The sequence below is a fragment of the Hyperolius riggenbachi genome, chromosome 3 (genome assembly GCF_040937935.1).
Source record: "Hyperolius riggenbachi isolate aHypRig1 chromosome 3, aHypRig1.pri, whole genome shotgun sequence".
Classification (NCBI taxonomy): Eukaryota; Metazoa; Chordata; class Amphibia; order Anura; family Hyperoliidae; genus Hyperolius; species Hyperolius riggenbachi.
Genome location: NC_090648.1, coordinates 70,376,429 through 70,402,939, shown reverse-complemented (window position 1 = coordinate 70,402,939; position 26,511 = coordinate 70,376,429). Strand labels below are relative to the sequence as shown.

Genomic DNA, 26,511 nt, shown 5'->3' with positions numbered 1-26,511 from the left:
ATACCTGTTCTGTGAACCCGCCACTGTATACCTGTTCTGTTCAGTGGACCCGCCACTGTATACCTGTTCTGTTCAGTGGACCCGCCACTGTATACCTGTTCTGTTCAGTGGACCCGCCACTGTATACCTGTTCAGTGAACTCGCCACTGCATACCTGTTGTGTTCAGTGAACCTGCCACTGCATACCTGTTCTGTTCAGTGGACCCGCCACTGTATACCTGTTCTGTTCAGTGGACCCGCCACTGTATACCTGTTCAGTGAACCCGCCACTGTATACCTGTTCTGTTCAGTGGACCCGCCACTGTATACCTGTTTAGTGAACACGCCACTGCATACCTATTGTGTTCAGTGATCCTGCCACTGCATACCTGTTCATTGATCCTGCCACTGCATACCTGTTCTGTGAACCCGCCACTGCATACCTGTTCTGTTCAGTGAACAGTTTGGTGTGTTAGTGTGAAGCAGTACCTTAATTACACTACCTGATTGATGTATACACATGCAAGATGTTTTAAAGCACTTTAGGCCTGTCATTTAGCATTCAATGTGATTTCTGCCCTTAAAACGCTGCTTTGCGTCAAATCCAGATTTTTCCCGGGGACTTTTGGCGTGTATCCCACTCCGCCATGCCCCCCTCCAGGTGTTAGATCCCTTGAAACATCTTTTCCATCACTTTTGTGGCCAGCATAATTATTTTTTCTTTTCAAAGTTCGCATCCCCATTGAAGTCTATTGCGGTTCGCGAACTTTAACGCGAACCGAACGTTCCGCGAAAGTTCGCGAACCCGGTTCGCGAACCTAAAATCGGAGGTTCGGCCCAACTCTAGTAAGGACACATGGAATGATCTCACACCTCGCATGCTGGCAGAGGCGTAGCTAGGGTTTTCAGCACCCGGGGACAAAGACTATTAAAGCGCCCCCTAAGGTGAAGGGTCGTGACAAAATGTGGGCATGGTTATGGGTGCTCCACATTTGGTCACGCCCCTTCAAATGTACATGGAGGTTAGCAGGCTCACGCTCACCCACCCTCCCTCAGTATGTACCTTCCAGCATGTTCCAAGACAAATTCAGCAATCATGAGCCCCCCCCCCCATCAAGACAAATTCCGCAATTATGAGCAAACATGAGGCCCCCAACATGACCAACTCAGCAATCATGAGGCCCCCAACAAGACAAATTTAGCAATCCTGAGGCCCCCAACAAGACAAATTCAGCAATCATGAGGCCCCTAACAAGACAAATTCAGCAATCATGAGGCCCCTAACAAGACAAATTCAGCGATCTTGAGGCCCCCAACAAATCATGAGGCCCCCAACAAGACAAATTCAGTAACCATGAGGCCCCCAACAAGACAAATTCAGCAGTCATGAGGCACATAAATAGACAGCATTTCACATAAATAGGCAGAATGCCCCCTTAATATGGTAGACACCTCTCACCTGGCAGCAGTTCCCCAAAATACACTCAATCTGACAGCAGTGCTTCCCCAAAAATAGCTAGCCCCAGGTCTATAGGTGTCCCCAGAATAGGTGGCCAGCAGTATAGATGTCCCCAGAACAGGTAGCCAGGGGTAGAGATGTCCACAGAACAGGTAGCCAGGGGTATATGTGCCCAGTATATGTAGGCAGGGGTATGTGTCCCCAGTATATGTAGCCAGAGGTATATGTGCCCAGTATATGTAGCCAGGGGTATATGTGCCCAGTATATATAGTCAGGGGTATATGTTCCCAGTATATATAGCCAGGTGTGGTAACAGATTTAGGAAAGGCAAACCTTGCTGTGAATATTTGGGTGCACAACCTTGATGTAGAAGCAACATCAGTTCAGTACGATCAATTCAAGGTCGGTCGGCACACCAGTTCAAATTCCCAAGCACATTTATTGAATGCACAGCATGACAATTGTTTCGGGGCCACGGAGGGTCCCCTTCATCAGATAAGTGCAGACATATGAGTGACACAAAATACAAGCACATTTATATATAAACCAACAGTGATCAATCACCAGGCATCAGGAGAGAAAAGGACCTCCCCCTCAATTACCATATATAATCTAATCACAATGCATGAATACCACAGTAGAATCCACAATCTTTGCCCCATAACTGACCTGTATGATTAGTAACTTCAGATCAGATTGTACATCTGCCCCATCGTGTCCACAATCCTCGGCAAACCCATGGTGTGAATGTTGCAGACTGCAAGATGACAGTTTGCAAATCGAAAACCGCGCTGTGTGCCGCCCATAGGACAAATCAGCCGTTAGGCTGATAGTACCATACCCGGAAGTGTCCATGGCAACCTGACAAGCAGGCTGCCATGGCCAATCAGATGCGCGGCTGGGAGTGGTTACAGCTCTGCACAACAGAGCTGTAACATCGCGCTGGATCGATGTGGTGGGCGTGGCCCTGCTGGCAACCCGACGGCTGTCATGGCCAATCATGTGCGTAGCTGGAGCGGTTACAGCTCAGTGCATCCGTGCTGCATCATTACGCCGAGTACGAGCGGTGGGCTTGGTCCTCATGGACAACACTGCCCTCCACGGCCCAAAAGGCTCTCCATTGGCTGGGGGGCGCGGCAATGCGCGCTGCCACCCTGCCTACTCGTCTCCGCTCTGGGTAACCATAGTTACCCCATAACCACCAGTCTGTGTCAGAGAGGGACACGATGGGATAAAAAATGTTACAGAAATGGGTGGCACTACTGCCATCCAATACATATGGTAAACCCAATAGGGGAGGAGAAAAAAGAATTAGAAAAAAGAAAAAAGGATTAGAGATATGCAGCAATGAGAAGACAAAAAAGAGGAAGAAAAAAGGGGGGGTAGAGAGAGGGTGGAGAAAGAAGAAAAATGAAAGAAAAGGAAGGGGAAGCAAAAAGGAGGAAAAAAGGATGCCAAACATATATGAAATAAAAACAGTGCAGCATGTGGATTACGTACTCAGACGTGGGCGGCTGAGGTGCCCCCGCATACTACACAACCCTACACTCTTTGAACAAACAGGAAGCTTTAGATATATAATACTGAGCATGTAAAACCCAAATTCAGCTTTTCTAGCAAGTTGATGAATATGACAGTTTCATCTGTCATCCAAGAAACAAGTCAGAGGATTAATTTGATTCAAGCCTTTCGGTTGCAATGTCTCTAATGTATATGTAACCGACCAATCGATTACTATCACAAGGAGAGAGTTCCCTTATTACTCTTAAAGCGGAAGGACAGCGACTGACCAGGAGGATAAATTGGTGAAAAATAACAATTGATTTTATTTGGCAAACAAAGAAATAATGTCCACTAACATGCAGAACAAGAATACAAACCCCCAATTGAAATCCTCAATATCAAGACCACCCTTGAAATACACTAAATTAATGAGGTAAAATAAGCAACAAATTCAGAGTTAACACTTCTTGCTTGAAGATCTAGCACCTGGAAAGAAAAAGGTTACTTCCTGAAATATCATTAGAGGCTACTGCACTTGGACCTTGCTTGAAGTTCCTGCACCTGTAGGAAAACAAAGAACAAAACACAGCAAATACACATTTCACAAATCTTCATCAGACCTTTTTCTTCATCTCACTCTCAATACCTCTATAGCGATACAGTTTTCTCTTTCCTATCTAAAAATATGTATGCATACATGTATGTGAACAAATACACCTGAGAGAAACCAAATAGGAAATGGACTAATGCTTCTGGTTGGGTAGATAAGTAGTGACTGACTCGAAGTAGTCCTTACTGTATGGTAATGACCATAACAGTCTTCAGTTCCTTGCAAAAGTCTTATCTAACCATACAGTGGCTATGAATTCATATTCACACTTAAACCTGTATATGATCATGGAGTAGGGGTACCCCTTTAAAAGAACTGATGATAAGTTGCTGATGAAAGATCTTTTCCTGAAGCAGATGATAGCTTATAATAACCTTACTTTACTTTACATGCAGCACACTCCAAGATGCCAGTTCAATAATTCTGAAGTAAGTTTCTTCCCTTTATTGTTATCAAAGTTTTTCTTTTTCCTGTATGTCACATATGTAAGTATCAATTCTCTCCTTTTATTACTTCTCACTGCAGGTTGGTTTAAGCTCTAAATGCAATCACTTCACTTGCAGAACACACAGAACACAGCAACAGATCTGTTCACGAGTAAGTTCCTATTTTTCTCCCATGAATTGATACATTTCTTTACTAATGTGTTATTCTCTTTTCTCCACACAGAGAGATTAACACTCCAAAAATATCGTCAGGTAAGTGTCTTTTCCACTCATATCAGGCAGAGCCACACTGGGGATTATTCTTGAGGCATATGCACAGTCAATGTACAGAGCAAATGCATTCAAACACAGGCTGACTGGCTTTACTGTGGTGAGACAGAGTAATAATCAGTACCAGTGAGTGCACACACAGATTCTCTCACTGATCAGCTCTGTGGTGACAGGTAGGGAAGCACAGTCATTGATTCACATCATACAGTACTCTGGTGTTGCTATGACAACATTTCTTCTCCTCACACACACTGTATATATATTATCTAACTGTAGAGAATCAGACGAAGAATATTTAGCTGATTTGATTTGACAGTCTGATTTTTGTGTCATTACTATTAGGAAAACTCCTGTCATTTTCTTTCTGTGTTTCTGTGTGGTGAAATTTCACTTATCTGTCAATTTTTCCTGAAGCGATCTCCTTGGCCTTGCTGAGCTATCTCTCACTCCTCTGTGGATGAGGTGTCTCCCTGTTTTGACTCAGGGAGCTGTCTCTCATGGTCCCCTTTCTGTGTGTCATCAGTGAGCTAAATTCCTCTGCTACTGAATGCCATTTCTCTCTCTGACAGCTCAGTTTCTCCCCCTCTGGTCTTTGTCATCTCTCCTCACGCTGCCTGTGTCACCTTCCGAGGTAAAAATCAGAGAGGGCTTGCCTCTTCAGCTGGAGGGGCGTTCCCAACCTGTGTAACTGACACCCGCCCCCTGACTGAGAGCAGAACAGCCATCTTGAGTGCTGGCTGCTTGCTCTGTGTAAATACAGCCTGTGCCAGCACTAATTCTCATAGCTGATGCTGGCCAGAAATAAAAATACATGTTTTGTTTTTTTTTTTAATTAAAGAAGCTGCACTATTTGTAGCAGGGCTACATTTTTCCCCTTTTTTTTAAATTGTAGTCCCTTACAATTCTCTAAGAAATCACTTCGCATAACACAATACATCGCTCAAATACAGTAAGGAAGACTTTATCTCCTCTGTTGCCATATAAATTCTTCTTGCAGATAGCGTTTAGGAGGAAGTCCAATATTCTCTCTGGACGATCTCCTTAAGGAACCCTCAGGTTCTAACTCAGGAGAACCCTCAACCTGCTGGTCAGCATCACTCCCCCTCTCACTCTCTACTGAGCTTCCAGAACTCTCCTCCCTGAGACCCGAAACATCTTGCCACTCATCAACAGGATGAGCCAAATTTTGGTCTCTATTTCTCTGAGCCTGGGGTGTAAGACCACTGGAGAGCTCCACTGGGACCCAACAAGGGACCATTTCTTCCAGTTCCATTTCACAATTCTTAGATTTTCCAAAAGGCTTAGGTTCTGACATCAATTTTAACAGAGCCCCATTCACTCTTTTAATGGGGCCCGTGCCATCCATCTTCTGAACATCATACACTGGAATGTCTGTTGAAGGCTGATTTACTATTTTCCACAAATCAGCACCCCATCTTGATGTCAACTTTCCTTTCTCATGTGTTCCTTTGTTTCGCAGTAAGACAATGTCTCCGACCTGAAAATTCCACCTCCTTTCAAAAGTTTCAGATTCTTTTTCATTACTACGCCGTACCAAGTCATACATCTCTTGTACTCTATTTTTGTGGTTCTCAACCCATTCTTGCATAGTCCTTGAAGTTTGATCCCCCTCTAACCTTCCACACAAAACATCCAGAGGTCCTCCATCTTCCCTTCCAAAGAACAAATGGAAAGGAGCATAACCAGTAGCGTCATGCACAGTGTGATTATAGGCCCAGACTAACTCTTTAATGTATACCGGCCAACGTTGTTTCTTTTCTTGTTCCAGGGACCGTATCTTCTGTATCAGGGTGCGGTTGAAACGTTCACAGACTCCATTCCCTTGAGGATGATACGGTGTAGTATGCGATTTTTTTATGTTATAGAGCTGACATAACTCCTGCATCAAACGACTTTCAAAACACGGACCCTGGTCCGAATGGATCCGCTGAGGACAGCCATAAGTTTGTATAAAGTCATTCCAGAGGTGCTTGGCAGCTGTTACTGCTGTTTGGTCTCTAGTTGGTACGGCTACAGCAAATTTTGTGAAATGGTCAATCATGACCAACACGCTACTTCGTCCGTCTTGAGCAGTATCCAGAGACAAAAAATCAACTGCCACCACTTCCAACGGTGCGCTGGTCCTCCATTTTACCAAAGGGAGTTTTGGCTCAGTGCCTTGATTGGTGTTGCATGTCAGACATTCTCTGCATACTTTCTTAATTACCCCATCCATCTGTAGACAGTAAAATCTCTTTCGGAAACACCAGGCTATTTTCTCAGGCCCTGGGTGCCCTAATTTTTCATGCAGAGTAGTGATAACTTTGCTTGCTACATCCCGAGTCAACACTATCTGACTTCGCACATTCTGCCAATTTTTCAACCGCACCTTTCTGACCAGCAAATTGTTCTCCACTCTTAAGCGATCCCACTGCCTAAGCAGTTTTTGGCCCTCCACCGTCCAATTGACTCTTTGTATTCTCTTTGGCCATACTTGTGCTCTGACCTTTTCTTTCAATGGTTTGAGAATATGATCTTCTTCCTGCAATTTTTGCCACTCTGCTGAGGAGGACTCAATAACTTCCATCATGTTTACCATCAACTCATCCTCATTTTCTTTCGACATGTGACTAGCTTTTTCCTTAATCCCAAACAGGGGTACTTCAACTTCTTCCAGATCTTCATCTCTCTCCCTTCCAGCAGGTTCATATGGGAATCTCGATAATGCATCTGCACAGCCATTGATTCTTCCTGGTCTGTACTTAATAGTAAATTGGAACTTGGCTAATCTGGCTACCCACCGTTGTTCCATCGCTCCTAATTTAGCTGTTTGAAGGTATGCTACGGGGTTATTGTCGGTGTAAATGGTAAATTTTACTCCATTCAAGTACTCACTGAATTTCTCCGTGACGGCCCATACCACTGCCAACAATTCTAGCCGGAAAGAACTGTAATTTGCTGGATTTTTCTCAGTCTCTCTGAGACTACGACTTGCAAAAGCTATTACTCGTTCTTTTCCTCCTTTTTCCTGAGTCAGTACTGCACCTAAGCCCTGATTACTAGCATCAGTATACAAACGAAAAGGAAGGTGGAAATCCGCGAAGGCCAGTATCAGAGAAGATTCGATTTCGGCTTTTAATTCATCAAAAGCTTTTTGCTGTTCAGTGTTCCAGCAGACAGTATCATTTTTTTTTCTCAGTTGAGCCCCTTTTAGAATAAAATGCAAAGGACGAGCCTTCTGTGCAAAATGCGGTATAAATCTTCGATAGTAACTTGCTATCCCTAAAAATGCTCGTACCTCTCGGATAGTAGTAGGAACTGGCCATTCCTTAATCAATTTCACTTTTTCTGGGTTTGGCTTGACGCCTTCTTTGGAAATAACATGCCCCAAGAAATTAACCTCCGGCTTGAATAGATGACACTTACTAGGCTTCAACTTCAGTCCATATGACCTGAGCTTCTGGAATACCACATCCAGGTGCTGAATATGTTGATGAAAATCAGTGGAATATACGATGATGTCATCCAAATAGATCAGCACATGTTCAAAATTAAACTCGCCCAAACAGCTCTCCATCAGTCTTTGGAATGTAGCTGGGGCGTTCGTCAATCCAAACGGCATTCTCTTGAATTGATATAGTCCCATGGGTGTAGTAAAAGCGGTCTTTTCCTGATCTTTTTTGTCAACTAAAATTTGCCAGTAACCACTACAAAGATCTAGAGTAGAGAACACTTTAGCTTTCCCCAAAGCCAGTAATGAGTCCTCTATCCTCGGAAGGGGATAGGCATCCTTAATAGTCACTGAATTTAACTTTCTGTAATCTACACAAAACCTCAGACTACCATCCTTTTTCTTCACTAACACAATGGGAGCTGCCCAGGGACTACTGCTAGGTTCTATTACATTAGCCGCCAACATCTGTTCTAACATCTGCTTAACTTCTTGGAACAAATTAGGAGGGATATATCTATATCTTTCTCTGATGGGGCCAGCTGTATCTGTTCTAATCTCATGACGAATCTTATCAGAGCATCCAAGATCACTTTCATCAATAGAAAAAACTTCTTTATTTCTCTCAAACAACTGATTCAATGCAGACTTCTCATTATCATTCAGTTGTTCAACATCCAATACTACTGTTTGGGAAATTTTCTCTCCATTCCATTCTTGCGCTTTAGTATCAGAGTCCGTTGACATTATCCGACATGAGCAAAGATTTTTTCCTTTCTCTTCCACTTGCACTTCCTTACCACCTACACTTTCCACCGGAAACACATCGGCCAACCAAGCACCCGAAGGTATATGTACAGTGTCTTTTCCCCAATTTGACATTCGGATAGGAACTTGCCCATTTTTCACCGTGGCTACTGTCTTTGCTACAGTAATATCTAATCTCGGATTCACTGGTTCTACCATCACCGTCAGACCTGCAATTTGACAGTTGGAACCCACAGCCACCTGCATGACTACCTCAGACCTAGGGGGAACAGACAAACCCTTCTCACAGGGTGCTCTTATCACTCCAATCCTCCCCTTACAACGCTTGGCATTTCGAATAGCACTACATGTTTTTATCAAATTTTGAAACACTCGTCTCTCTTCTTGTTGCCGGGAAACCTTTTGCCAATACCGATGTCCATATTGCGAAAATAATCGTCCATCCAGATCCTGCAGAATATTCATTCCAACAATTATTGGGGTTTCTGAGGATGGCTGTCCCTTTACCACCATTATACCCCTTTTTCCCAACTGTTCCTCACCAATTTCCACATCCATCCAAATAATTCCTTTGACTGGGATGGGCAAATTATTGGCTGCTGCCAGCTCAATCCAAGACATCTCCAAATCCTGAATTTTTCCAGGAAAATTCCTTGCAAAATACGCCTCTGAAATGGTAGTCACTTGGGATCCTGTGTCTAACAAGCCATTAACCTCTTTCCCTTCTAACTTAATTTTAATCAAAGGACAATTTCCTACTACTGGCCCTGTCTCCTGCTGCACATAGGTCTGAGTAGCCATTCCCAACGTCCGACCTTCAACCCTAGGAGGCTCTAGTTTAAATTCTGATTGCTTCCATTGCGAGCATATCGTTGAGGTCTAGGACAATTACGTGCAAAATGTCCCTCTCTTCGGCAGTTCCAGCAGGTGAATGGTTGGTCATTTCTATTCTGAGTAGATTCCCTGGGCCCATGGTATTCTTCTCGTCTGACTTCTTGGCGTAATCTTAATTTAGCAATATCTTCTTGCATCTGCTTCAAAATGTGACCTAACTCGATGGCCTCTTCCCCCTTTTTACTGGCAGAGGTATGGGCGGTATGTCTATTCTCACTTTCCTTTTCCTTTGCATCAGAATTTAGTTGTCGCATAGCCAATTGAGTAATTTCCTCCTCTTGTTGATATTTAATAGCTAGTCGTTGGATTGATTGAAAGGAAATTGCAGGGTCTAGTTCTAACTTATTCTTTACTGCCCTTCTTACTACATGGCTCCGTAATCCCAGCACAAACTGGTCTTTCAGCCAGGAAGACATCCCGTTGTTCTGGTAAGGATCCTCCGCATCTTCCTTTTTTTGTATAGCTCTCATCAGTTCTTGTAGGGCATTAGCAAACTGAGGTATGCTCTCCTGCTCCCGCTGGGTTCGATCCATGAACCTCTTCCGCACTACGTGTAGGTCAGAGGGGTCCCCATATATTTCTTCAAGTATCTCCAAAATGTCTTCTAAACTCACAGGAAGATCCCGACTGGCATTAATTATTGTTTTCCGTGCATCACCCTCAGAAGCTAAAATGGCTACTTCCCGATGCATATCAACTGGAACTTTATATGCTTTGATAGCACTTTGAATACGCTCTGCCCAATCTCTCAGAGGCATATTATTGCCAGTAAATTTAGGTAAGTAGGTAGCTAAAATACCAATAGGAGTCATAGTCATAGACATGGTAAAATCCACATTCTCCCTTGATAGAGCTCTCTCAGCGGATCCCTCACCCATAGCTGGTACGTCTGACCCCAGGTTCTCTCCTGGTCTATTGATGTCAGAGTCCATCCTGCCGACTGCGCCAAAATGTAACCGACCAATCGATTACTATCACAAGGAGAGAGTTCCCTTATTACTCTTAAAGCGGAAGGACAGCGACTGACCAGGAGGATAAATTGGTGAAAAATAACAATTGATTTTATTTGGCAAACAAAGAAATAATGTCCACTAACATGCAGAACAAGAATACAAACCCCCAATTGAAATCCTCAATATCAAGACCACCCTTGAAATACACTAAATTAATGAGGTAAAATAAGCAACAAATTCAGAGTTAACACTTCTTGCTTGAAGATCTAGCACCTGGAAAGAAAAAGGTTACTTCCTGAAATATCATTAGAGGCTACTGCACTTGGACCTTGCTTGAAGTTCCTGCACCTGTAGGAAAAACAAAGAACAAAACACAGCAAATACACATTTCACAAATCTTCATCAGACCTTTTTCTTCATCTCACTCTCAATACCTCTATAGCGATACAGTTTTCTCTTTCCTATCTAAAAATATGTATGCATACATGTATGTGAACAAATACACCTGAGAGAAACCAAATAGGAAATGGACTAATGCTTCTGGTTGGGTAGATAAGTAGTGACTGACTCGAAGTAGTCCTTACTGTATGGTAATGACCATAACAGTCTTCAGTTCCTTGCAAAAGTCTTATCTAACCATACAGTGGCTATGAATTCATATTCACACTTAAACCTGTATATGATCATGGAGTAGGGGTACCCCTTTAAAAGAACTGATGATAAGTTGCTGATGAAAGATCTTTTCCTGAAGCAGATGATAGCTTATAATAACCTTACTTTACTTTACATGCAGCACACTCCAAGATGCCAGTTCAATAATTCTGAAGTAAGTTTCTTCCCTTTATTGTTATCAAAGTTTTTCTTTTTCCTGTATGTCACATATGTAAGTATCAATTCTCTCCTTTTATTACTTCTCACTGCAGGTTGGTTTAAGCTCTAAATGCAATCACTTCACTTGCAGAACACACAGAACACAGCAACAGATCTGTTCACGAGTAAGTTCCTATTTTTCTCCCATGAATTGATACATTTCTTTACTAATGTGTTATTCTCTTTTCTCCACACAGAGAGATTAACACTCCAAAAATATCGTCAGGTAAGTGTCTTTTCCACTCATATCAGGCAGAGCCACACTGGGGATTATTCTTGAGGCATATGCACAGTCAATGTACAGAGCAAATGCATTCAAACACAGGCTGACTGGCTTTACTGTGGTGAGACAGAGTAATAATCAGTACCAGTGAGTGCACACACAGATTCTCTCACTGATCAGCTCTGTGGTGACAGGTAGGGAAGCACAGTCATTGATTCACATCATACAGTACTCTGGTGTTGCTATGACAACATTTCTTCTCCTCACACACACTGTATATATATTATCTAACTGTAGAGAATCAGACGAAGAATATTTAGCTGATTTGATTTGACAGTCTGATTTTTGTGTCATTACTATTAGGAAAACTCCTGTCATTTTCTTTCTGTGTTTCTGTGTGGTGAAATTTCACTTATCTGTCAATTTTTCCTGAAGTGGTCTCCTTGGCCTTGCTGAGCTATCTCTCACTCCTCTGTGGATGAGGTGTCTCCCTGTTTTGACTCAGGGAGCTGTCTCTCATGGTCCCCTTTCTGTGTGTCATCAGTGAGCTAAATTCCTCTGCTACTGAATGCCATTTCTCTCTCTGACAGCTCAGTTTCTCCCCCTCTGGTCTTTGTCATCTCTCCTCACGCTGCCTGTGTCACCTTCCGAGGTAAAAATCAGAGAGGGCTTGCCTCTTCAGCTGGAGGGGCGTTCCCAACCTGTGTAACTGACACCCGCCCCCTGACTGAGAGCAGAACAGCCATCTTGAGTGCTGGCTGCTTGCTCTGTGTAAATACAGCCTGTGCCAGCACTAATTCTCATAGCTGATGCTGGCCAGAAATAAAAATACATGTTTTGTTTTTTTTTTTAATTAAAGAAGCTGCACTATTTGTAGCAGGGCTACATTTTTCCCCTTTTTTTTAAATTGTAGTCCCTTACAATTCTCTAAGAAATCACTTCGCATAACACAATACATCGCTCAAATACAGTAAGGAAGACTTTATCTCCTCTGTTGCCATATAAATTCTTCTTGCAGATAGCGTTTAGGAGGAAGTCCAATATTCTCTCTGGACGATCTCCTTAAGGAACCCTCAGGTTCTAACTCAGGAGAACCCTCAACCTGCTGGTCAGCATCACTCCCCCTCTCACTCTCTACTGAGCTTCCAGAACTCTCCTCCCTGAGACCCGAAACATCTTGCCACTCATCAACAGGATGAGCCAAATTTTGGTCTCTATTTCTCTGAGCCTGGGGTGTAAGACCACTGGAGAGCTCCACTGGGACCCAACAAGGGACCATTTCTTCCAGTTCCATTTCACAATTCTTAGATTTTCCAAAAGGCTTAGGTTCTGACATCAATTTTAACAGAGCCCCATTCACTCTTTTAATGGGGCCCGTGCCATCCATCTTCTGAACATCATACACTGGAATGTCTGTTGAAGGCTGATTTACTATTTTCCACAAATCAGCACCCCATCTTGATGTCAACTTTCCTTTCTCATGTGTTCCTTTGTTTCGCAGTAAGACAATGTCTCCGACCTGAAAATTCCACCTCCTTTCAAAAGTTTCAGATTCTTTTTCATTACTACGCCGTACCAAGTCATACATCTCTTGTACTCTATTTTTGTGGTTCTCAACCCATTCTTGCATAGTCCTTGAAGTTTGATCCCCCTCTAACCTTCCACACAAAACATCCAGAGGTCCTCCATCTTCCCTTCCAAAGAACAAATGGAAAGGAGCATAACCAGTAGCGTCATGCACAGTGTGATTATAGGCCCAGACTAACTCTTTAATGTATACCGGCCAACGTTGTTTCTTTTCTTGTTCCAGGGACCGTATCTTCTGTATCAGGGTGCGGTTGAAACGTTCACAGACTCCATTCCCTTGAGGATGATACGGTGTAGTATGCGATTTTTTTATGTTATAGAGCTGACATAACTCCTGCATCAAACGACTTTCAAAACACGGACCCTGGTCCGAATGGATCCGCTGAGGACAGCCATAAGTTTGTATAAAGTCATTCCAGAGGTGCTTGGCAGCTGTTACTGCTGTTTGGTCTCTAGTTGGTACGGCTACAGCAAATTTTGTGAAATGGTCAATCATGACCAACACGCTACTTCGTCCGTCTTGAGCAGTATCCAGAGACAAAAAATCAACTGCCACCACTTCCAACGGTGCGCTGGTCCTCCATTTTACCAAAGGGAGTTTTGGCTCAGTGCCTTGATTGGTGTTGCATGTCAGACATTCTCTGCATACTTTCTTAATTACCCCATCCATCTGTAGACAGTAAAATCTCTTTCGGAAACACCAGGCTATTTTCTCAGGCCCTGGGTGCCCTAATTTTTCATGCAGAGTAGTGATAACTTTGCTTGCTACATCCCGAGTCAACACTATCTGACTTCGCACATTCTGCCAATTTTTCAACCGCACCTTTCTGACCAGCAAATTGTTCTCCACTCTTAAGCGATCCCACTGCCTAAGCAGTTTTTGGCCCTCCACCGTCCAATTGACTCTTTGTATTCTCTTTGGCCATACTTGTGCTCTGACCTTTTCTTTCAATGGTTTGAGAATATGATCTTCTTCCTGCAATTTTTGCCACTCTGCTGAGGAGGACTCAATAACTTCCATCATGTTTACCATCAACTCATCCTCATTTTCTTTCGACATGTGACTAGCTTTTTCCTTAATCCCAAACAGGGGTACTTCAACTTCTTCCAGATCTTCATCTCTCTCCCTTCCAGCAGGTTCATATGGGAATCTCGATAATGCATCTGCACAGCCATTGATTCTTCCTGGTCTGTACTTAATAGTAAATTGGAACTTGGCTAATCTGGCTACCCACCGTTGTTCCATCGCTCCTAATTTAGCTGTTTGAAGGTATGCTACGGGGTTATTGTCGGTGTAAATGGTAAATTTTACTCCATTCAAGTACTCACTGAATTTCTCCGTGACGGCCCATACCACTGCCAACAATTCTAGCCGGAAAGAACTGTAATTTGCTGGATTTTTCTCAGTCTCTCTGAGACTACGACTTGCAAAAGCTATTACTCGTTCTTTTCCTCCTTTTTCCTGAGTCAGTACTGCACCTAAGCCCTGATTACTAGCATCAGTATACAAACGAAAAGGAAGGTGGAAATCCGCGAAGGCCAGTATCAGAGAAGATTCGATTTCGGCTTTTAATTCATCAAAAGCTTTTTGCTGTTCAGTGTTCCAGCAGACAGTATCATTTTTTTTTCTCAGTTGAGCCCCTTTTAGAATAAAATGCAAAGGACGAGCCTTCTGTGCAAAATGCGGTATAAATCTTCGATAGTAACTTGCTATCCCTAAAAATGCTCGTACCTCTCGGATAGTAGTAGGAACTGGCCATTCCTTAATCAATTTCACTTTTTCTGGGTTTGGCTTGACGCCTTCTTTGGAAATAACATGCCCCAAGAAATTAACCTCCGGCTTGAATAGATGACACTTACTAGGCTTCAACTTCAGTCCATATGACCTGAGCTTCTGGAATACCACATCCAGGTGCTGAATATGTTGATGAAAATCAGTGGAATATACGATGATGTCATCCAAATAGATCAGCACATGTTCAAAATTAAACTCGCCCAAACAGCTCTCCATCAGTCTTTGGAATGTAGCTGGGGCGTTCGTCAATCCAAACGGCATTCTCTTGAATTGATATAGTCCCATGGGTGTAGTAAAAGCGGTCTTTTCCTGATCTTTTTTGTCAACTAAAATTTGCCAGTAACCACTACAAAGATCTAGAGTAGAGAACACTTTAGCTTTCCCCAAAGCCAGTAATGAGTCCTCTATCCTCGGAAGGGGATAGGCATCCTTAATAGTCACTGAATTTAACTTTCTGTAATCTACACAAAACCTCAGACTACCATCCTTTTTCTTCACTAACACAATGGGAGCTGCCCAGGGACTACTGCTAGGTTCTATTACATTAGCCGCCAACATCTGTTCTAACATCTGCTTAACTTCTTGGAACAAATTAGGAGGGATATATCTATATCTTTCTCTGATGGGGCCAGCTGTATCTGTTCTAATCTCATGACGAATCTTATCAGAGCATCCAAGATCACTTTCATCAATAGAAAAAACTTCTTTATTTCTCTCAAACAACTGATTCAATGCAGACTTCTCATTATCATTCAGTTGTTCAACATCCAATACTACTGTTTGGGAAATTTTCTCTCCATTCCATTCTTGCGCTTTAGTATCAGAGTCCGTTGACATTATCCGACATGAGCAAAGATTTTTTCCTTTCTCTTCCACTTGCACTTCCTTACCACCTACACTTTCCACCGGAAACACATCGGCCAACCAAGCACCCGAAGGTATATGTACAGTGTCTTTTCCCCAATTTGACATTCGGATAGGAACTTGCCCATTTTTCACCGTGGCTACTGTCTTTGCTACAGTAATATCTAATCTCGGATTCACTGGTTCTACCATCACCGTCAGACCTGCAATTTGACAGTTGGAACCCACAGCCACCTGCATGACTACCTCAGACCTAGGGGGAACAGACAAACCCTTCTCACAGGGTGCTCTTATCACTCCAATCCTCCCCTTACAACGCTTGGCATTTCGAATAGCACTACATGTTTTTATCAAATTTTGAAACACTCGTCTCTCTTCTTGTTGCCGGGAAACCTTTTGCCAATACCGATGTCCATATTGCGAAAATAATCGTCCATCCAGATCCTGCAGAATATTCATTCCAACAATTATTGGGGTTTCTGAGGATGGCTGTCCCTTTACCACCATTATACCCCTTTTTCCCAACTGTTCCTCACCAATTTCCACATCCATCCAAATAATTCCTTTGACTGGGATGGGCAAATTATTGGCTGCTGCCAGCTCAATCCAAGACATCTCCAAATCCTGAATTTTTCCAGGAAAATTCCTTGCAAAATACGCCTCTGAAATGGTAGTCACTTGGGATCCTGTGTCTAACAAGCCATTAACCTCTTTCCCTTCTAACTTAATTTTAATCAAAGGACAATTTCCTACTACTGGCCCTGTCTCCTGCTGCACATAGGTCTGAGTAGCCATTCCCAACGTCCGACCTTCAACCCTAGGAGGCTCTAGTTTAAATTCTGATTGCTTCCATTGCGAGCATATCGTTGAGGTCTAGGACAATTACGTGCAAAATGTCCCTCTCTTCGGCAGTTCCAGCAGGTGAATGGTTGGTCATTTCTATTCTGAGTAGATTCCCTGGGCCCATGGTATTCTTCTCGTCTGACTTCTTGGCGTAATCTTAATTTAGCAATATCTTCTTGCATCTGCTTCAAAATGTGACCTAACTCGATGGCCTCTTCCCCCTTTTTACTGGCAGAGGTATGGGCGGTATGTCTATTCTCACTTTCCTTTTCCTTTGCATCAGAATTTAGTTGTCGCATAGCCAATTGAGTAATTTCCTCCTCTTGTTGATATTTAATAGCTAGTCGTTGGATTGATTGAAAGGAAATTGCAGGGTCTAGTTCTAACTTATTCTTTACTGCCCTTCTTACTACATGGCTCCGTAATCCCAGCACAAACTGGTCTTTCAGCCAGGAAGACATCCCGTTGTTCTGGTAAGGATCCTCCGCATCTTCCTTTTTTTGTATAGCTCTCATCAGTTCTTGTAGGGCATTAGCAAACTGAGGTATGCTCTCCTGCTCCCGCTGGGTTCGATCCATGAACCTCTTCCGCACTACGTGTAGGTCAGAGGGGTCCCCATATATTTCTTCAAGTATCTCCAAAATGTCTTCTAAACTCACAGGAAGATCCCGACTGGCATTAATTATTGTTTTCCGTGCATCACCCTCAGAAGCTAAAATGGCTACTTCCCGATGCATATCAACTGGAACTTTATATGCTTTGATAGCACTTTGAATACGCTCTGCCCAATCTCTCAGAGGCATATTATTGCCAGTAAATTTAGGTAAGTAGGTAGCTAAAATACCAATAGGAGTCATAGTCATAGACATGGTAAAATCCACATTCTCCCTTGATAGAGCTCTCTCAGCGGATCCCTCACCCATAGCTGGTACGTCTGACCCCAGGTTCTCTCCTGGTCTATTGATGTCAGAGTCCATCCTGCCGACTGCGCCAACATGTAACCGACCAATCGATTACTATCACAAGGAGAGAGTTCCCTTATTACTCTTAAAGCGGAAGGACAGCGACTGACCAGGAGGATAAATTGGTGAAAAATAACAATTGATTTTATTTGGCAAACAAAGAAATAATGTCCACTAACATGCAGAACAAGAATACAAACCCCCAATTGAAATCCTCAATATCAAGACCACCCTTGAAATACACTAAATTAATGAGGTAAAATAAGCAACAAATTCAGAGTTAACACTTCTTGCTTGAAGATCTAGCACCTGGAAAGAAAAAGGTTACTTCCTGAAATATCATTAGAGGCTACTGCACTTGGACCTTGCTTGAAGTTCCTGCACCTGTAGGAAAAACAAAGAACAAAACACAGCAAATACACATTTCACAAATCTTCATCAGACCTTTTTCTTCATCTCACTCTCAATACCTCTATAGCGATACAGTTTTCTCTTTCCTATCTAAAAATATGTATGCATACATGTATGTGAACAAATACACCTGAGAGAAACCAAATAGGAAATGGACTAATGCTTCTGGTTGGGTAGATAAGTAGTGACTGACTCGAAGTAGTCCTTACTGTATGGTAATGACCATAACAGTCTTCAGTTCCTTGCAAAAGTCTTATCTAACCATACAGTGGCTATGAATTCATATTCACACTTAAACCTGTATATGATCATGGAGTAGGGGTACCCCTTTAAAAGAACTGATGATAAGTTGCTGATGAAAGATCTTTTCCTGAAGCAGATGATAGCTTATAATAACCTTACTTTACTTTACATGCAGCACACTCCAAGATGCCAGTTCAATAATTCTGAAGTAAGTTTCTTCCCTTTATTGTTATCAAAGTTTTTCTTTTTCCTGTATGTCACATATGTAAGTATCAATTCTCTCCTTTTATTACTTCTCACTGCAGGTTGGTTTAAGCTCTAAATGCAATCACTTCACTTGCAGAACACACAGAACACAGCAACAGATCTGTTCACGAGTAAGTTCCTATTTTTCTCCCATGAATTGATACATTTCTTTACTAATGTGTTATTCTCTTTTCTCCACACAGAGAGATTAACACTCCAAAAATATCGTCAGGTAAGTGTCTTTTCCACTCATATCAGGCAGAGCCACACTGGGGATTATTCTTGAGGCATATGCACAGTCAATGTACAGAGCAAATGCATTCAAACACAGGCTGACTGGCTTTACTGTGGTGAGACAGAGTAATAATCAGTACCAGTGAGTGCACACACAGATTCTCTCACTGATCAGCTCTGTGGTGACAGGTAGGGAAGCACAGTCATTGATTCACATCATACAGTACTCTGGTGTTGCTATGACAACATTTCTTCTCCTCACACACACTGTATATATATTATCTAACTGTAGAGAATCAGACGAAGAATATTTAGCTGATTTGATTTGACAGTCTGATTTTTGTGTCATTACTATTAGGAAAACTCCTGTCATTTTCTTTCTGTGTTTCTGTGTGGTGAAATTTCACTTATCTGTCAATTTTTCCTGAAGTGGTCTCCTTGGCCTTGCTGAGCTATCTCTCACTCCTCTGTGGATGAGGTGTCTCCCTGTTTTGACTCAGGGAGCTGTCTCTCATGGTCCCCTTTCTGTGTGTCATCAGTGAGCTAAATTCCTCTGCTACTGAATGCCATTTCTCTCTCTGACAGCTCAGTTTCTCCCCCTCTGGTCTTTGTCATCTCTCCTCACGCTGCCTGTGTCACCTTCCGAGGTAAAAATCAGAGAGGGCTTGCCTCTTCAGCTGGAGGGGCGTTCTCAACCTGTGTAACTGACACCCGCCCCCTGACTGAGAGCAGAACAGCCATCTTGAGTGCTGGCTGCTTGCTCTGTGTAAATACAGCCTGTGCCAGCACTAATTCTCATAGCTGATGCTGGCCAGAAATAAAAATACATGTTTTGTTTTTTTTTTTAATTAAAGAAGCTGCACTATTTGTAGCAGGGCTACATTTTTCCCCTTTTTTTTAAATTGTAGTCCCTTACAATTCTCTAAGAAATCACTTCGCATAACACAATACATCGCTCAAATACAGTAAGGAAGACTTTATCTCCTCTGTTGCCATATAAATTCTTCTTGCAGATAGCGTTTAGGAGGAAGTCCAATATTCTCTCTGGACGATCTCCTTAAGGAACCCTCAGGTTCTAACTCAGGAGAACCCTCAACCTGCTGGTCAGCATCACTCCCCCTCTCACTCTCTACTGAGCTTCCAGAACTCTCCTCCCTGAGACCCGAAACATCTTGCCACTCATCAACAGGATGAGCCAAATTTTGGTCTCTATTTCTCTGAGCCTGGGGTGTAAGACCACTGGAGAGCTCCACTGGGACCCAACAAGGGACCATTTCTTCCAGTTCCATTTCACAATTCTTAGATTTTCCAAAAGGCTTAGGTTCTGACATCAATTTTAACAGAGCCCCATTCACTCTTTTAATGGGGCCCGTGCCATCCATCTTCTGAACATCATACACTGGAATGTCTGTTGAAGGCTGATTTACTATTTTCCACAAATCAGCACCCCATCTTGATGTCAACTTTCCTTTCTCATGTGTTCCTTTGTTTCGCAGTAAGACAATGTCTCCGACCTGAAAATTCCACCTCCTTTCAAAAGTTTCAGATTCTTTTTCATTACTACGCCGTACCAAGTCATACATCTCTTGTACTCTATTTTTGTGGTTCTCAACCCATTCTTGCATAGTCCTTGAAGTTTGATCCCCCTCTAACCTTCCACACAAAACATCCAGAGGTCCTCCATCTTCCCTTCCAAAGAACAAATGGAAAGGAGCATAACCAGTAGCGTCATGCACAGTGTGATTATAGGCCCAGACTAACTCTTTAATGTATACCGGCCAACGTTGTTTCTTTTCTTGTTCCAGGGACCGTATCTTCTGTATCAGGGTGCGGTTGAAACGTTCACAGACTCCATTCCCTTGAGGATGATACGGTGTAGTATGCGATTTTTTTATGTTATAGAGCTGACATAACTCCTGCATCAAACGACTTTCAAAACACGGACCCTGGTCCGAATGGATCCGCTGAGGACAGCCATAAGTTTGTATAAAGTCATTCCAGAGGTGCTTGGCAGCTGTTACTGCTGTTTGGTCTCTAGTTGGTACGGCTACAGCAAATTTTGTGAAATGGTCAATCATGACCAACACGCTACTTCGTCCGTCTTGAGCAGTATCCAGAGACAAAAAATCAACTGCCACCACTTCCAACGGTGCGCTGGTCCTCCATTTTACCAAAGGGAGTTTTGGCTCAGTGCCTTGATTGGTGTTGCATGTCAGACATTCTCTGCATACTTTCTTAATTACCCCATCCATCTGTAGACAGTAAAATCTCTTTCGGAAACACCAGGCTATTTTCTCAGGCCCTGGGTGCCCTAATTTTTCATGCAGAGTAGTGATAACTTTGCTTGCTACATCCCGAGTCAACACTATCTGACTTCGCACATTCTGCCAATTTTTCAACCGCACCTTTCTGACCAGCAAATTGTTCTCCACTCTTAAGCGATCCCACTGCCTAAGCAGTTTTTGGCCCTCCACCGTCCAATTGACTCTTTGTATTCTCTTTGGCCATACTTGTGCTCTGACCTTTTCTTTCAATGGTTTGAGAATATGATCTTCTTCCTGCAATTTTTGCCACTCTGCTGAGGAGGACTCAATAACTTCCATCATGTTTACCATCAACTCATCCTCATTTTCTTTCGACATGTGACTAGCTTTTTCCTTAATCCCAAACAGGGGTACTTCAACTTCTTCCAGATCTTCATCTCTCTCCCTTCCAGCAGGTTCATATGGGAATCTCGATAATGCATCTGCACAGCCATTGATTCTTCCTGGTCTGTACTTAATAGTAAATTGGAACTTGGCTAATCTGGCTACCCACCGTTGTTCCATCGCTCCTAATTTAGCTGTTTGAAGGTATGCTACGGGGTTATTGTCGGTGTAAATGGTAAATTTTACTCCATTCAAGTACTCACTGAATTTCTCCGTGACGGCCCATACCACTGCCAACAATTCTAGCCGGAAAGAACTGTAATTTGCTGGATTTTTCTCAGTCTCTCTGAGACTACGACTTGCAAAAGCTATTACTCGTTCTTTTCCTCCTTTTTCCTGAGTCAGTACTGCACCTAAGCCCTGATTACTAGCATCAGTATACAAACGAAAAGGAAGGTGGAAATCCGCGAAGGCCAGTATCAGAGAAGATTCGATTTCGGCTTTTAATTCATCAAAAGCTTTTTGCTGTTCAGTGTTCCAGCAGACAGTATCATTTTTTTTTCTCAGTTGAGCCCCTTTTAGAATAAAATGCAAAGGACGAGCCTTCTGTGCAAAATGCGGTATAAATCTTCGATAGTAACTTGCTATCCCTAAAAATGCTCGTACCTCTCGGATAGTAGTAGGAACTGGCCATTCCTTAATCAATTTCACTTTTTCTGGGTTTGGCTTGACGCCTTCTTTGGAAATAACATGCCCCAAGAAATTAACCTCCGGCTTGAATAGATGACACTTACTAGGCTTCAACTTCAGTCCATATGACCTGAGCTTCTGGAATACCACATCCAGGTGCTGAATATGTTGATGAAAATCAGTGGAATATACGATGATGTCATCCAAATAGATCAGCACATGTTCAAAATTAAACTCGCCCAAACAGCTCTCCATCAGTCTTTGGAATGTAGCTGGGGCGTTCGTCAATCCAAACGGCATTCTCTTGAATTGATATAGTCCCATGGGTGTAGTAAAAGCGGTCTTTTCCTGATCTTTTTTGTCAACTAAAATTTGCCAGTAACCACTACAAAGATCTAGAGTAGAGAACACTTTAGCTTTCCCCAAAGCCAGTAATGAGTCCTCTATCCTCGGAAGGGGATAGGCATCCTTAATAGTCACTGAATTTAACTTTCTGTAATCTACACAAAACCTCAGACTACCATCCTTTTTCTTCACTAACACAATGGGAGCTGCCCAGGGACTACTGCTAGGTTCTATTACATTAGCCGCCAACATCTGTTCTAACATCTGCTTAACTTCTTGGAACAAATTAGGAGGGATATATCTATATCTTTCTCTGATGGGGCCAGCTGTATCTGTTCTAATCTCATGACGAATCTTATCAGAGCATCCAAGATCACTTTCATCAATAGAAAAAACTTCTTTATTTCTCTCAAACAACTGATTCAATGCAGACTTCTCATTATCATTCAGTTGTTCAACATCCAATACTACTGTTTGGGAAATTTTCTCTCCATTCCATTCTTGCGCTTTAGTATCAGAGTCCGTTGACATTATCCGACATGAGCAAAGATTTTTTCCTTTCTCTTCCACTTGCACTTCCTTACCACCTACACTTTCCACCGGAAACACATCGGCCAACCAAGCACCCGAAGGTATATGTACAGTGTCTTTTCCCCAATTTGACATTCGGATAGGAACTTGCCCATTTTTCACCGTGGCTACTGTCTTTGCTACAGTAATATCTAATCTCGGATTCACTGGTTCTACCATCACCGTCAGACCTGCAATTTGACAGTTGGAACCCACAGCCACCTGCATGACTACCTCAGACCTAGGGGGAACAGACAAACCCTTCTCACAGGGTGCTCTTATCACTCCAATCCTCCCCTTACAACGCTTGGCATTTCGAATAGCACTACATGTTTTTATCAAATTTTGAAACACTCGTCTCTCTTCTTGTTGCCGGGAAACCTTTTGCCAATACCGATGTCCATATTGCGAAAATAATCGTCCATCCAGATCCTGCAGAATATTCATTCCAACAATTATTGGGGTTTCTGAGGATGGCTGTCCCTTTACCACCATTATACCCCTTTTTCCCAACTGTTCCTCACCAATTTCCACATCCATCCAAATAATTCCTTTGACTGGGATGGGCAAATTATTGGCTGCTGCCAGCTCAATCCAAGACATCTCCAAATCCTGAATTTTTCCAGGAAAATTCCTTGCAAAATACGCCTCTGAAATGGTAGTCACTTGGGATCCTGTGTCTAACAAGCCATTAACCTCTTTCCCTTCTAACTTAATTTTAATCAAAGGACAATTTCCTACTACTGGCCCTGTCTCCTGCTGCACATAGGTCTGAGTAGCCATTCCCAACGTCCGACCTTCAACCCTAGGAGGCTCTAGTTTAAATTCTGATTGCTTCCATTGCGAGCATATCGTTGAGGTCTAGGACAATTACGTGCAAAATGTCCCTCTCTTCGGCAGTTCCAGCAGGTGAATGGTTGGTCATTTCTATTCTGAGTAGATTCCCTGGGCCCATGGTATTCTTCTCGTCTGACTTCTTGGCGTAATCTTAATTTAGCAATATCTTCTTGCATCTGCTTCAAAATGTGACCTAACTCGATGGCCTCTTCCCCCTTTTTACTGGCAGAGGTATGGGCGGTATGTCTATTCTCACTTTCCTTTTCCTTTGCATCAGAATTTAGTTGTCGCATAGCCAATTGAGTAATTTCCTCCTCTTGTTGATATTTAATAGCTAGTCGTTGGATTGATTGAAAGGAAATTGCAGGGTCTAGTTCTAACTTATTCTTTACTGCCCTTCTTACTACATGGCTCCGTAATCCCAGCACAAACTGGTCTTTCAGCCAGGAAGACATCCCGTTGTTCTGGTAAGGATCCTCCGCATCTTCCTTTTTTTGTATAGCTCTCATCAGTTCTTGTAGGGCATTAGCAAACTGAGGTATGCTCTCCTGCTCCCGCTGGGTTCGATCCATGAACCTCTTCCGCACTACGTGTAGGTCAGAGGGGTCCCCATATATTTCTTCAAGTATCTCCAAAATGTCTTCTAAACTCACAGGAAGATCCCGACTGGCATTAATTATTGTTTTCCGTGCATCACCCTCAGAAGCTAAAATGGCTACTTCCCGATGCATATCAACTGGAACTTTATATGCTTTGATAGCACTTTGAATACGCTCTGCCCAATCTCTCAGAGGCATATTATTGCCAGTAAATTTAGGTAAGTAGGTAGCTAAAATACCAATAGGAGTCATAGTCATAGACATGGTAAAATCCACATTCTCCCTTGATAGAGCTCTCTCAGCGGATCCCTCACCCATAGCTGGTACGTCTGACCCCAGGTTCTCTCCTGGTCTATTGATGTCAGAGTCCATCCTGCCGACTGCGCCAAAATGTAACCGACCAATCGATTACTATCACAAGGAGAGAGTTCCCTTATTACTCTTAAAGCGGAAGGACAGCGACTGACCAGGAGGATAAATTGGTGAAAAATAACAATTGATTTTATTTGGCAAACAAAGAAATAATGTCCACTAACATGCAGAACAAGAATACAAACCCCCAATTGAAATCCTCAATATCAAGACCACCCTTGAAATACACTAAATTAATGAGGTAAAATAAGCAACAAATTCAGAGTTAACACTTCTTGCTTGAAGATCTAGCACCTGGAAAGAAAAAGGTTACTTCCTGAAATATCATTAGAGGCTACTGCACTTGGACCTTGCTTGAAGTTCCTGCACCTGTAGGAAAAACAAAGAACAAAACACAGCAAATACACATTTCACAAATCTTCATCAGACCTTTTTCTTCATCTCACTCTCAATACCTCTATAGCGATACAGTTTTCTCTTTCCTATCTAAAAATATGTATGCATACATGTATGTGAACAAATACACCTGAGAGAAACCAAATAGGAAATGGACTAATGCTTCTGGTTGGGTAGATAAGTAGTGACTGACTCGAAGTAGTCCTTACTGTATGGTAATGACCATAACAGTCTTCAGTTCCTTGCAAAAGTCTTATCTAACCATACAGTGGCTATGAATTCATATTCACACTTAAACCTGTATATGATCATGGAGTAGGGGTACCCCTTTAAAAGAGCTGATGATAAGTTGCTGATGAAAGATCTTTTCCTGAAGCAGATGATAGCTTATAATAACCTTACTTTACTTTACATGCAGCACACTCCAAGATGCCAGTTCAATAATTCTGAAGTAAGTTTCTTCCCTTTATTGTTATCAAAGTTTTTCTTTTTCCTGTATGTCACATATGTAAGTATCAATTCTCTCCTTTTATTACTTCTCACTGCAGGTTGGTTTAAGCTCTAAATGCAATCACTTCACTTGCAGAACACACAGAACACAGCAACAGATCTGTTCACGAGTAAGTTCCTATTTTTCTCCCATGAATTGATACATTTCTTTACTAATGTGTTATTCTCTTTTCTCCACACAGAGAGATTAACACTCCAAAAATATCGTCAGGTAAGTGTCTTTTCCACTCATATCAGGCAGAGCCACACTGGGGATTATTCTTGAGGCATATGCACAGTCAATGTACAGAGCAAATGCATTCAAACACAGGCTGACTGGCTTTACTGTGGAGAGACAGATTAATAATCAGTACCAGTGAGTGCACACACAGATTCTCTCACTGATCAGCTCTGTGGTGACAGGTAGGGAAGCACAGTCATTGATTCACATCATACAGTACTCTGGTGTTGCTATGACAACATTTCTTCTCCTCACACACACTGTATATATATTATCTAACTGTAGAGAATCAGACGAAGAATATTTAGCTGATTTGATTTGACAGTCTGATTTTTGTGTCATTACTATTAGGAAAACTCCTGTCATTTTCTTTCTGTGTTTCTGTGTGGTGAAATTTCACTTATCTGTCAATTTTTCCTGAAGCGATCTCCTTGGCCTTGCTGAGCTATCTCTCACTCCTCTGTGGATGAGGTGTCTCCCTGTTTTGACTCAGGGAGCTGTCTCTCATGGTCCCCTTTCTGTGTGTCATCAGTGAGCTAAATTCCTCTGCTACTGAATGCCATTTCTCTCTCTGACAGCTCAGTTTCTCCCCCTCTGGTCTTTGTCATCTCTCCTCACGCTGCCTGTGTCACATTCTGAGGTAAAAATCAGAGAGGGCTTGCCTCTTCAGCTGGAGGGGCGTTCCCAACCTGTGTAACTGACACCCGCCCCC

The 26,511-nt window shown here is 42.6% G+C and overlaps 1 protein-coding gene across 1 annotated transcript; it reads right to left on the bottom strand.

The window, feature by feature from the left end:
• Positions 1 to 12,300: 12,300 nt before the first annotated feature.
• On the bottom strand, positions 12,301 to 23,648 carry LOC137562162 (uncharacterized). Its single transcript, XM_068273495.1, has 4 exons — positions 19,606 to 23,648; positions 17,456 to 17,532; positions 16,660 to 17,351; positions 12,301 to 16,546 (listed from the first exon to the last, which is right to left on the bottom strand). Exons 1-4 carry the CDS (start codon positions 23,646 to 23,648, stop codon positions 12,410 to 12,412), a joined length of 8,949 nt encoding a protein of 2,982 aa, XP_068129596.1. The 3' UTR covers positions 12,301 to 12,409.
• Between the last annotated feature and the right edge of the window lie 2,863 nt (positions 23,649 to 26,511).

What these genes read in the sequence shown, in the direction of transcription:
- LOC137562162 (XM_068273495.1), bottom strand. Translation starts at nt 23,648, where the DNA reads ATGGCTACTCAGACCTATGTGCAGCAGGAGACAGGGCCAGTAGTAGGA. An exon ending in CTGCAAGAAGAATTTATATG is followed by an intron (nt 17,533 to 19,605) that starts GCAACAGAGGAG and finishes TCCTTGTGATAG; the next exon opens with TAATCGATTGGTCGGTTACA. An exon ending in AATTAAGATTACGCCAAGAA is followed by an intron (nt 16,547 to 16,659) that starts GTCAGACGAGAA and finishes TAATTGTCCTAG; the next exon opens with ACCTCAACGATATGCTCGCA.